Source organism: Amia ocellicauda, chromosome 1, assembly GCF_036373705.1.
Source record: "Amia ocellicauda isolate fAmiCal2 chromosome 1, fAmiCal2.hap1, whole genome shotgun sequence".
In the NCBI taxonomy this organism is placed as follows: domain Eukaryota; kingdom Metazoa; phylum Chordata; class Actinopteri; order Amiiformes; family Amiidae; genus Amia; species Amia ocellicauda.
The window spans coordinates 27,740,723-27,753,086 of NC_089850.1; the positions used below are offsets into that span (position 1 = coordinate 27,740,723).

General features: G+C 42.2%; 1 protein-coding gene across 1 annotated transcript in view; it reads left to right on the forward strand.

Moving 5' to 3' along the window:
- The window catches only part of LOC136747587 (nesprin-1), a 183,822-nt gene that overhangs the window by 93,665 nt on the left and 77,793 nt on the right, over positions 1–12,364 (forward strand). Inside the window, exons 65-76 of the mRNA XM_066700533.1 lie at positions 1,881–2,045; positions 2,296–2,613; positions 2,818–2,973; positions 4,066–4,236; positions 7,299–7,625; positions 8,009–8,161; positions 8,791–8,958; positions 9,788–9,964; positions 10,108–10,254; positions 10,888–11,013; positions 11,309–11,485; positions 11,962–12,227. Coding sequence (XP_066556630.1) covers positions 1,881–2,045; positions 2,296–2,613; positions 2,818–2,973; positions 4,066–4,236; positions 7,299–7,625; positions 8,009–8,161; positions 8,791–8,958; positions 9,788–9,964; positions 10,108–10,254; positions 10,888–11,013; positions 11,309–11,485; positions 11,962–12,227 — 2,351 coding nt within the window. The remainder of the gene's footprint in view (positions 1–1,880; positions 2,046–2,295; positions 2,614–2,817; positions 2,974–4,065; positions 4,237–7,298; positions 7,626–8,008; positions 8,162–8,790; positions 8,959–9,787; positions 9,965–10,107; positions 10,255–10,887; positions 11,014–11,308; positions 11,486–11,961; positions 12,228–12,364) is intronic.

Sequence of the window (12,364 nt, forward strand, 5' to 3'; positions counted from 1 at the left end):
AACCCATGAAGTCCAAGGAATTGTCTGTTGACCTCAGAGACAGGATTGTATCGAGGCACAGATCTGGGGAAGGGTACAGAAACATTTCTGCAACATTGAAGGTCCCAATGAGCACAGTGGCCTTCATCCGTAAATGGAAGAAGTTTGGAACCACCATGACTCTTCCTAGAGCTGGCTGCCCGGCCAAACTGAGCGATCGGGGGAGAAGGGCCTTAGTCAGGGAGGTGACCAAGAACCCGATGGTCACTCTGACAGAGCTCCAGAGTGTATCTGTGGAGAGAGGAGAACCTTCCAGAAGAACAACCATCTCTGCAGCACTCCACCAATCAGGCCTGTATGGTAGAGTGGCCAGACGGAAGCCACTCCTCAGTAAAAGGCACATGACAGCCCGTCTGGAGTTTGCCAAAAGGCACCTGAAGGACTCTCAGACCATGAGAAACAACATTCTCTGGTCTGATGAAACAAAGATTGAAATCCTGTCTGGAGGAAACCAGGCACCGCTCATCACCTGGCCAATACCATCCCTACAGTGAAGCATGGTGGTGGCAGCATCATGCTGTGGGGATGTTTTTCAGCGGCAGGAACTGGGAGACTAGTCAGGATCGAGGGAAAGATGAATGCAGCAATGTACAGAGACATCCTTGATGAAAACCTGCTCCAGAGCGCTCTGGACCTCAGACTGGGGCGAAGGTTCATCTTCCAACAGGACAACGACCCTAAGCACATAGCCAAGATGACAAAGGAGTGGCTACAGGACAGCTCTGTGAATGTCCTTGAGTGGCCCAGCCAGAGCCCAGACTTGAACACGATTGAACATCTCTGGAGAGATCTGAAAATGGCTGTGCACCAACGCTCCCCATCCAACCTGATGGAGCTTGAGAGGTCCTGCAAAGAAGAATGGGAGAAACTGCCAAAAAATAGGTGTGCCAAGCTTGTAGCATTATATTCAAAAAGACTTGAGGCTGTAATTGGTGCCAAAGGTGCTTCAACAAAGTATTGAGCACAGGCTGTGAATACTTATGTACATGTGCTTTTTTTTTGTTTTTTATTTTCAATAAATTTGCAAAGATTTCAAACAAACTTCTTTCACGTTGTCATTATGGGGTATTGTTTGTAGAATTTTGAGGAAAATAATGAATTTAATCAATTTTGGAATAAGGCTGTAACAACAAAATGTGGAAAAAGTGAAGCGCTGTGAATACTTTCCGGATGCACTGCATATGTGTGTGTGTGTGTGTGTGTGTATATATATATATATATATATATATATATATATATATATATATATATATATATATAATTAGGGTCACATGAGCATGTTGTCAAGAGAAACTACATGTGCTACATTTGTTGAATTACAAAGAAATGTCTACATTTTTTTGTGTGTTTTAATTGTTTTTATTATTGCTCTATGGTTGCTGTATTATTTCATTATTGCTCTCATGTTAAACGTGACTCGCTTAAACAAACCAGTATGCTTTTTTCAATTCCTTGAATTTAATTAATTTTCTAAAGCTCTCCATTTTGACAAACGAATTGAGATCCTGAGTCAGTTTAATTTTATTAGTACCTCATTCAATATTTGCATACGGTCTGAGCATCTATTATAACAAAAGCGTGAACCCTTACCTTAGTGACACGTAGTTCAGAACCAGTTTAATGGAAATCAAACTCTCATGCTTGTAACAATTTCCCTATATGCTCATATGCCCTATATGTACAATTTTTCTAACATGTTTATGTGTTTCAGTGTCATCCATATCACATCAGTATATTACTTGTGATATTGTAACCTTTTTAAAGGAACTTTATTTCAATATTGTATTCTTATTATCAATCTTATTGTTTTGCTGGAAAATCTATTGCTGTTTGTGTTGCAGGGGGCTGTGGGCAAAGCTGAGGAGCTGGTGCTGGCTCACCAGGAGTACCAGCGAGGCCTGCACATGTTCGAGGACTGGCTGGAGCAGGAGCAGGAGCAGCTGGGGGGATGCTCCCAGCTGGAGGGTGATGTGGAGACCCTGGAAAACACCCTGAGGGACCTCCAGGTGAGGGTTCAGACAGTCTGGAATGGCATTTAAAGGGTTGAGGGTCGCTGGGGTTTATATTCCTCTATATACCAATGTCCTAGGTTTCATTTTCCTTTTCCTACTCTTAATCTTGTTACAATGAGAACCTTATTTTGCAATAGTTTTGTTTGCACTTTTGACCATGCTGGTGTCTGGTACCATAAATAGATATATATTCCTTTAAGAGTTCTGGTCATTATTTTGCCATGATATTCCCTATCTGTGACAGGAGCTGCAGGTGCGCTGCACTGAGGGGCAGGCCCTCCTGGACACTGTGCTGACCAGCCGGGATCAGGTGATCCCCTGGGGCATCCCCCAGATAGAGGACCGGGCCCTGGAGACGGTGCAACAGGAGTGGCAGGTGTACCAGGCCCGGCTGGGGGAGAGCAGGGCCAAGCTCAACAGCACTCTGGCCAAACTGCGGCAGATGGAGCAGAAGTTCCAGAGCTTGGACGAGTGGCTCAAGAGCATGGAGAGCAAGGGCAATGTGCGCAGCCACCGGCGCTCCGACAGGGCCACCAAGGATGCCCAGGTGCAGCTGCTGAAGGTACAGAAAGAGAAGGGGGAAACAAACAATTGTAGTGGGGGAATCGCATGGTGAATTTGTGAGTGAAATGAAAAATGTTACCGTGGACTATAAAATACGCTTCATAAATAGATTAATAATAATTTTGTATTAGTTTTATGAGTAGTCCAGGTGCTCAGTGCAGTGGGACTGTGTCAGTGCTGTGTTGTTTGTTTCTTGGCTCAGAGCTGGCATGAGGAGACGCTGCTGTACAAGGACGAGGTGGAAGGGCTCAGCGCTCTCGCCCAGCAGGTCCTGGAGGAGACGCACGTCAGCAGCAGAGTGAGCGCCCGTGCCACGCAGCTCACTGCCCGCTACCAGGCCCTTCTGCTCCACCTGCTGGTAGGCATTCAAAGTTTACACACCCCAGTGTGGCCAGTGTAATCCAAGCATTGATATCAGTGCACTGAAATTAGATGCCATTGTTGTTGTTGTTGTTACAGCAGTGAATTCCTTGATACCCAAAGTACTAAGAGCTCTGTGTATTGCTACTGTACAACCACAATTGCAAGAATTGAGCCTGATGTAAGTTATTTCTCGGCAAAGTGCAATTTGCATTCTATTCTGTTAATGAAGTGGATGGTGTAACACATACTCAATCAATTTTTACATTGTGTGGTTGTTCACTGGTAACGTTTTGTTGATTACTTCAACCACAAACTGATAATATTTCAAGTCCCTAATAAACATATCACATAAACTGCTGTACTGTTTTTTACCTGTCAGCTTTAGAGTAGAGGATCATCTAGAGATAGCAGACCATGTAGGTTTTATGTATTAGCTACTGTCCACATTTGATCCCTACTTCCTTTGTAAATGAAAAGATAAATAAGAACCTAAAAGATCAATGAGAAACAAAACAGAAGGCTTGGTTTTACTCAGTGGCTTGAATGGTTGCCGCACTTATCCTGGAGTAAAGCGCAAGGTTTCTTTACACGTAATGAAACACCTCATCGCCTCAAACACCTGGCAGACATTTTTGATTATCTTGTGTGAAATGTCACACTTTCATAGGCATCATAATCAAGAGCTGTTACCACTGAGAGAAAGGGTGTGTATTTATTAAAATGTACCAAATGGAGACACGCTTACACTTACTCAGATGTGACTGAATCTTAAAAGAACTTACATATATTAGTGGTATATCAGTTTGTAGCCAATATATTTTGGCTTTATATGTGTCCTTTTTTTCAGAGGAGCTAAAGCATTGTCAGGATTTACTAACCTTGATGGTTTCAGGTCCATACAGTAGATGTAGTGATATAAATCCCCATTTCCAGTCCAGAACCATATCATTTATCAAATTAAATTCAGTTGGTTGTGACTGAATTCATTTACAGAGAATTTGAAATAAATATCAGTGTGTTGGCCGATAAGAAAAATAATATCCTGCCTTTTTAGTATTCTTTTGTGATGTGAATTTGTGTGTTTTAGGAGACAATAAAGCAGCTTGAGGAAGAAATCAGGAGTATTGAAGAGGCCAGGAGTGTCTTCAGCTCGTTCACAGACTGGATCAGCAATGCGCAGAAGAACTTCAGGACCGTGGCTGTGAGCATTAATGTGGTGGACCGTGTTGCCATGGAGAGCAAGATGAAGAAACTGGAGGTACTTGAGATGAAAGGCAGTGCAGTGAACAATCAATCTCTCACTGAGGCAGTCGACTGCAGAACTCTGCAGTGCTGGGAGTCAGTAGACACCACAAGGTGGCTCGAGTCTCTGAACCGTCTAGTCCACTTGGCGTGATTTCAGGTCTCTCTCCTCTCTGCTCTGTCTGTAGTTGAAGTGTTTGCACCATCTTTTAGTGCACTGCCTTTAACCCTATGAATCAAAAGAGAGGTGATAACAAAATTACACGTCCAAACTGCTCGTCACACATTTTATGTTTGGTTTACTCACAGGCTAAATTCACAAGATGTCCCAATTTTTTTAACTGTCAGTAGGATCATGGTTTCGCCATTCTTGTACTGTTGTAAAATGTTGTAAAAATGCATTTCAGAGTGGCTTTATCACTTCCATATCAATCAGTTTTATGTCTAATGGGGTTACTGTATGCTGTTTGCCAAGGCCAGATCCTTGAGGGTTTCATCAATGGGTTACTGCACAGAAGATAACAGGTTATTGATTATTTCTTTACAAAACAAACTACAGAGAGCTCAGGTGGATATTGTCTTTCAGCTGAGAAGTAGCTCTGTTGTTAGACAAAAGATGAAAAAACTTAAATGTCAGGAGCCTGCTGACAGAGCTGGCTTAATTGCTGCCAAGCCTTTGTTTCAGAGCTTCACAGTTTCTTTTCCTGGAGATTTTGAGTTGAATTATATCACACAAAGACTTTGTATTGTATAATCATATTTGTGTACGCAAAAGTATATTAAACCTAAATAAAATTGTGCAGTACTGATTTCTGATACAAGAGTAAAGCTTAAATGCTATGTTTTACTTTGGCAGTCTTCTGGATTGGCATGTTAAGCTCTGCAGGCTTGGTGATAGTGTGTATTTTAAGTATGTTAGCTTTCAACTTGTCGTAGAGTAATTTTTGGATCATAGCTTTTTAAAATGAAGACCAAATTATGTTTAAACCTGCCAGACCTGCCAGTTTGTAAAAATTGTTGTACACATGAAAAATATCCTTGATGTTATTAGTGTTTCACATTCCACAATCAAAGCTGCTATTAATGAATAAAATCATAGGGTGTACAGTAGTAGGAATCACAGGATGCTTCACATCCCCTTTGTTTTGACAGCAGGCTGTTGCAGATGAAAGTTGGTGCAAATCATTCAGAACCCCCAACAAGGGGGGTGGTAGTTGCCCTGGAAACTCCCTAGCAGCCTCATTTCAGAAACCTGTAATTGGCCTCTCCTTCATTTCACACACACTGGAGCCCAAGAATCTAACCGTGCAAATGTCAATAGCCTGACAGGTTTTAAACTAAGTGATGGAAAATGAGCCTGAAATGTCTTAATGCGTAAACCTCTTGAGCGTCAGTCACTGATGTTGTAATTATGTCCATATGGTGTTAACCACAGGGTGAACGCTGGAGTTTTCAGTCCACTAACTAAGGATGTAGCAACAATGAATACCAAACACAAATATATATATATATATATATATATATATATATATATATATATATATACACTCACCTAAAGGATTATTAGGAACACCTGTTCAATTTCTCATTAATGCAATTATCTAACCAACCAATCACATGGCAGTTGCTTCAATGCATTTAGGGGTGTGGTACTGGTCAAGACAATCTCCTGAACTCCAAACTGAATGTCTGAATGGGAAAGAAAGGTGATTTAAGCAATTTTGAGCGTGGCATGGTTGTTGGTGCCACACGGGCCGGTCTGAGTATTTCACAATCTGCTCAGTTACTGGGATTTTCACACACAACCATTTCTAGGGTTTACAAAGAATGGTGTGAAAAGGGAAAAACATCCAGTATGCGGCAGTCCTGTGGGCGAAAATGCCTTGTTCATGCTACAGGTCAGAGGAGAATGGGCCGACTGATTCAAGCTGATAGAAGAGCAACTTTGACTGAAATAACCACTCGTTACAACCGAGGTATGCAGCAAAGCATTTGTGAAGCCACAACACGTACAACCTTGAGGTGGATGGGCTACAACAGCAGAAGACCCCACCGGGTACCACTCATCTCCACTACAAATAGGAAAAAGAGGCTACAATTTGCTCAAGCTCACCAAAATTGGACAGCTGAAGACTGGAAAAATGTTGCCTGGTCTGATGAGTCTCGATTTCTGTTGAGACATTCAGATGGTAGAGTCAGAATTTGGCGTAAACAGAATGAGAACATGGATCCATCATGCCTTGTTACCACTGTGCAGGCTGGTGGTGGTGGTGTAATGGTGTGGGGGATGTTTTCTTGGCACACTTTAGGCCCCTTAGTGCCAATTGGGCATCGTTTAAATGCCACGGCCTACCTGAGCATTGTTTCTGACCATGTCCATCCCTTTATGACCACCATGTACCCATCCTCTGATGGCTACTTCCAGCAGGATAATGCACCATGTCACAAAGGTCGAATCATTTCAAATTGGTTTCTTGAACATGACAATGAGTTCACTGTACTAACCTGGCCCCCACAGTCACCAGATCTCAACCCAATAGAGCATCTTTGGGATGTGGTGGAACGGGAGCTTCGTGCCCTGGATGTGCATCCCACAAATCTCCATCAACTGCAAGATGCTATCCTATCAATATGGGCCAACATTTCTAAAGAATGCTTTCAGCACCTTGTTGAATCAATGCCACGTAGAATTAAGGCAGTTCTGAAGGCGAAAGGGGGTCAAACACAGTATTAGTATGGTGTTCCTAATAATCCTTTAGGTGAGTGTATATATATATATATATATATATATATATATATATATATATATATATATATATATATATATATATATATATATATATATATATATATATATATATATACAGGGAGCTAATATAAATGTATTAAACTAATTATTCTGAAAAATACAGCCTTGTGGGACAAATGTTGCAAAATACTGCAAAAACAGGAAATTTGTCCCACAAGGCTGTATTCTTCAGAATAATTAGTTTAATACATTTATATTAGCTCCCTGTATTAACAGGTAGAGAAAAATCACACTTGATGCACAGTAAAGATTGGTGGATGTGTTCACAGGGTCTCCAGGGCGACTTTGAGCTGGGGCACAGCTTCCTGAAGGCCACTCGTGAGAAGACCGAGAGAGCCATGGCCTTCCTGGAGGAGGCGGAAGCCGAGCGGCTGAGGGGCGAGGTGGATGCCCAGTTCTCTCAGCTGGAGGGGCTGATGGGAACCCTGCGGTCAGAGTACAGCATGCTGGAGAAGTGTATGCTCCTGTCCAAGGAGTTCCTGGACAAGTACAAAGCTCAGGCCCAGTGGGTGATGGACACTCGCTATTTGCTGCATTCTCCAGTAGAGCCCAAAGCTGAGCTCTATGAGAAGAAGGCCCAGTTAGCCAAGTACAAGGTGGGGAAAATAACCTTCGACAAAGTGTGGATTTAAACATGTTCACCATAAAAGCCATTTTCAAATATTTGAATAAAGTTGTCCTAGTTGTACTAGTTTAAACAAAGCAAATGTGGGGGGAAAAATTATTACATTTGGTCTGATTTTCAAATTGAGTAGAAAACAATTATTTACGATGGACCTCAGAATGTAGTGGAGTCTGTTGAAAAATGTTTTTCAGCCACAAATCTGTTTTGAAATTGCATATTGTTAAGAATCTTGATGTGATTTTGAAAGGGTTGTCCTTGTGCATTTTCCTGTGAAGAAATTATTAAATGAGGAAAAAGGATATAGAAATGAGTGGAGTATAGCGAGTCTTAGATTAGCTCTGTGTTCCTTTCCAGACGATCCAGCAGACAGTGCTGTCTCATGAGTCTGCAGTGAGGTCGGTGATAGAGAAGGGAGAGGCTCTTTTGGACACCGTCCGTGACCACTCTGTCAGTGACAACATGACCCGGCTGCAGGCCGATTTCCAGGAGCTGTGTAGAGCTGCCATGGTAGGTGATGTCTTCACAGCAGCCAATTCCTCTGCTGCTAATCCTGCTTTACAGTTCATGTGTTTTCTTTAGGCTGAATATTATGTCATGAAATATGAATTTACTGAAAGTGTTTTTGCTTTTTTTGTCACTAATCGAACTGCCACTCATTCGGAAAATTACTTCAGAGTTATATATAGGGCTCCCTGGTTTCCATGTTTATTTCTCTTGTCTCTACCTGCTTCTAAAGTTGTAATTAGTGAACTTCATCCATCTCTGTTTCTCATTGGAATCAAAGAGATCTTATTATAAACCACCAATTTATTACTAATTTGTTTTCATTTAAAGGTCTTTAAATTGCAATCAGGCGATAATGCACCTGTCAGCATAACTAGTTAGTCTTTTTTTGTGTAATTGTTTTACTCAAGAGAGCCATTTTTCTTTGTATTTCTAGTATTGTATCGGATTACGTTACCGAATATTTAATAAACAACGTAATTGGTATTCTGTATTGGAAGGTAACCCTCCCAACATTGCATATAAATCTAGATACAGATATATTTTGTTATCTAGCTGATAGTCTGTGTTTGAATATGCCTTGTGAGCTGTGAGTATGTTTGTGTGACTCACTGTGCTGGGCTGGGTTGCAGGTGCATGTGCAGAGCCTGGCTGGGCGAGTGAAGGAGCACGAGGCCTACAACAGTGAGCTGCAGGAGGTGGAGAAGTGGCTGCTCCAGATGTCCAGCAGGCTGGTCACCTCAGACTCCATGCAGAGTGGCAACCTGGAGATGGCAACACAACAGCTGGCCAGACACAAGGTGAACGCCCCGGGCACTGCTGGGAAAATGCACTTAAACACCATTTTAATTTCCAGTTTGGAATTCTGACACTTTCCCATTCTAGAACCAACTGTTCTTCTCATCATGGTATACTTGGCTTCTCATGTGTGTTCAATATATTACTGAAACTCAGATGGTAAATTATTCCTCAAGGCCGTTAAAGCGCTGCCCCAGATTTTATCACAGACATATTAATTGAATGTCCTGCTTTATCAATATACACACAGCTTTTATTTTGTAAGAGTAAGACCCTCTAATAAAGAACTTGGAAGTGAGTAATCCAATGTTTAAAGGTGCATTTCTGACTTATTAACCCTGACAAAGCTCAGGTTGTAATTTGAAATTTGTGGCTTTGAAATTTGTCAAGTTCCAGTTTATAGTTTACTCAGGAAGCATTTTAAAGTATTACAAAATTTCAGTAATACAATCAATACAAAATACAATAAGAATATATCCTAGTACAATGAGGTAGCAAGTGCAGACATAATACAGTTACAGTAAAACAATATAGGTACTAACAGTACATGAGTACATGAGAGCATAAGGAAGCATTGTTAAATTAAGTGCATAATTGTAATAGTTGTGAACAGCTCAGGAGACTCATGTAATACAATGCATAGGTATTTGTTTACCACAAATGCCATTCATGCCAGGAAACAAACTTTGATGCTTAACTGCTGTTGTCTTCTCTGTGGTACCGCCAACTGTCTTCACCGTTAGTGATGCTGAGGAAATAGTGCCACGCCTGTTCACAGATGCATCGTTTGCCTCAAAGCACTCATGTTTAGAAGTGTCTGTGCGTTCCTAGGCAATCATGGAGGAGATTGCTGGGTTTGAGGAACGCTTAACGAGTCTGAAGGATAAAGGAGATGACCTTATTGCCAGCTGTACAGAGCATCTTCAGGGAAAGATCAAACAGCAGATTGAAGCCCACCAGCAGGGGACGAGAGACAGCTACTCTGCCATCTGCAGCACGGCCCAGCGTGTGAGTAGATGTGTGCCAGCGCCCGGCCTCTGGAGGGTGGTACTACTAGGGAGCCGCTGGCATCCTCTAATTGAGAATTAAATCTTACATGCCGGTATTCAGAACAGCTCAGATGTGGTGATGCACTACTGCTTGGCTTATAGGTGTACCAGAGTCTGGACCGAGAGCTGCAGAAGCACGTCAGTCACCAGGACACACTGCAGCAGTGCCAGGCCTGGCTCTCCAGCGTGCAGGGGGAGCTGCACCTGCACACCCAGCCCCCGTTCAGTCTGCACCAGGCACTCAAACAGGTAACCGGAGTACAATGGGAAATGGTTTACAACAAGCAAAAGACCTTACTATTATTTAAAAATGTTAGTTGTTTTTTGTGCAATTTTCTTTCTTTCTAATTTATTTGTTTATGTTTAGGAGTGTATTGGGGTAAGGGTTCAAGATACTTTGTTATGCCATACTTTTGTTAAGCAGCATATATTGCTGACAGCTTGAGGGGCGGCAATGGAGTGTGTTGTGAAGCGTGGTGATTGTAATAGCTAGTGAGTAAGGGGCTTAACTGGACCGCATTGCCACACTGTCTGCTGCTTTATGAGATTACATGCATCCAAAGGATAAGATAAGTGTGGTCTGAAAAAGTACAATGGGGACTGCACAGGAACTGACACCAGTGATAACCAGTGGATCGTTATAAAGAGTAAATATTAGAGTAAATAGTAGTAAAATGAAAATCACTGAGGAATCTTTATAGGCCAGTATTTTAAGTGCTGATACATCATGCCAGTTAATGGACAGCCTCTGTTTCAATGGACTTTCTGAAATAAGAGCCTAAACTTGGCTGCTTCTCGTCTCCACTGGTGGGCTCAAGCTGTGCACGCTGCTTTGGATTTGATTTCCCAGGGTAAGTCTATGTTATTTGTTTCTCTCTGCAGGTGAAACACTACAGAGCGCTACAGGAACAGGCTAGCACTTATCTGGACCTGGTCTGCTCCGTGTGTGACCTCACCGATGAAGCAGTGAGAAATACTGCAGGAGAAATTCAACACATCAAGTTAATGGTAAGTCATGAGCCTTTGTCAAAACCAACTACTTAGCCACAGGTCCTAAGTTCAAAATAAAGGCTCAACCCACATGACAGAAATCTGATCTCTATAGGAAAAACATACTAGAATATCAGGTAATTTTTCTGTCACTTTTTTTTTGCTTTACAAGACAATGTTTCCCCCATAAAATGTCAACATTAACCACTTGTACTGTGCTTTTAAACATGACTTAACTACTTATTTTTATGATTATTATTTGTATTTATATCTATATATTTATTGTTTTCTGCTCCTCCTGTTATCAATCCAGATAGAAGAAAGGATGTCTACATCGCAGGACTTGGCTCAAAGCTGGGAGGAAATTAAACAGCAGAAGACAGAGCTGGTGACCCACTTTCAGGAACTGGAGCAGCAACTGCAAACCCTCAACAGGAGGCCCGCAGAACTGGAGATGAAGATTGCACAGAATATGCTGATTCAAGTACAGGTATGGAGCAGTGTGACACGACACTTTCATGAAGCTTCTTGTGTCTAAACACCAAGTGCTATGCCTGATGCCTTTATAGTGATGAGCACAAGTAAAGGCACTGGAAAGAGAGTAATCATCAGCACAAAAAAATAACTGACGGTTTTAGAAGGTGATCATCAGCTAAGAAGCAGAAATTGCTGGACAATGTGGCTTGTAGAAAATCTCTTTCTTTGAACGTGCATGACTGTGTAATTAAGTGGCACTCAGTTTGGTAATGAGACCCTAGCTGTTCCACTGTGTGAGAACGGGCAATCATGGTTATTAAATATAGATATGGTGATTATAGTAAACACATCAGAGGAGACTCCCAAATAAAGCAGATTGCCTCAAATGCGGTCTTCTCCTCCTTTGGCAGTGCTTTATACAGCTAAAGAGATAATGGCACGAGGATTGAGAGTGTCGATTGTATTTAGGCCTGTTTATTGCCTACACAGGAATTCAGCCAGCAGCTCCAGGCCAAGCAAGTGATCCTCACTAGGATGACGGAGAGTGTGAACAGGCTGACGGATGGGCAGGAGTCCCCGGAGCACACAGAGATCGGCCGCCTGAGCAATCACTGGCTGGAGCTCTGCCATCAAGTCAACAAGCTGCTCTGTGAGAGAGAGGAGGACCTGCAGAGAACCAGAGACTACCACGACCGCATCTGTGCCGTCGAGGTGCTCTTTGACAAAGTGTCGAAGGAGTGGGACAACCTCGCCAGGTAACATCAAAGCTGGAGGAGGCCCCTTCTAGAGCTGACTTAAATATAAGCTATCATTGGTAATAGCTGCCACTGCAGTGGGAGGGCTATCTGAGATGAGTTTCTCAGTGTAACTGTGCCTTTAGGTTTTCTTCCTA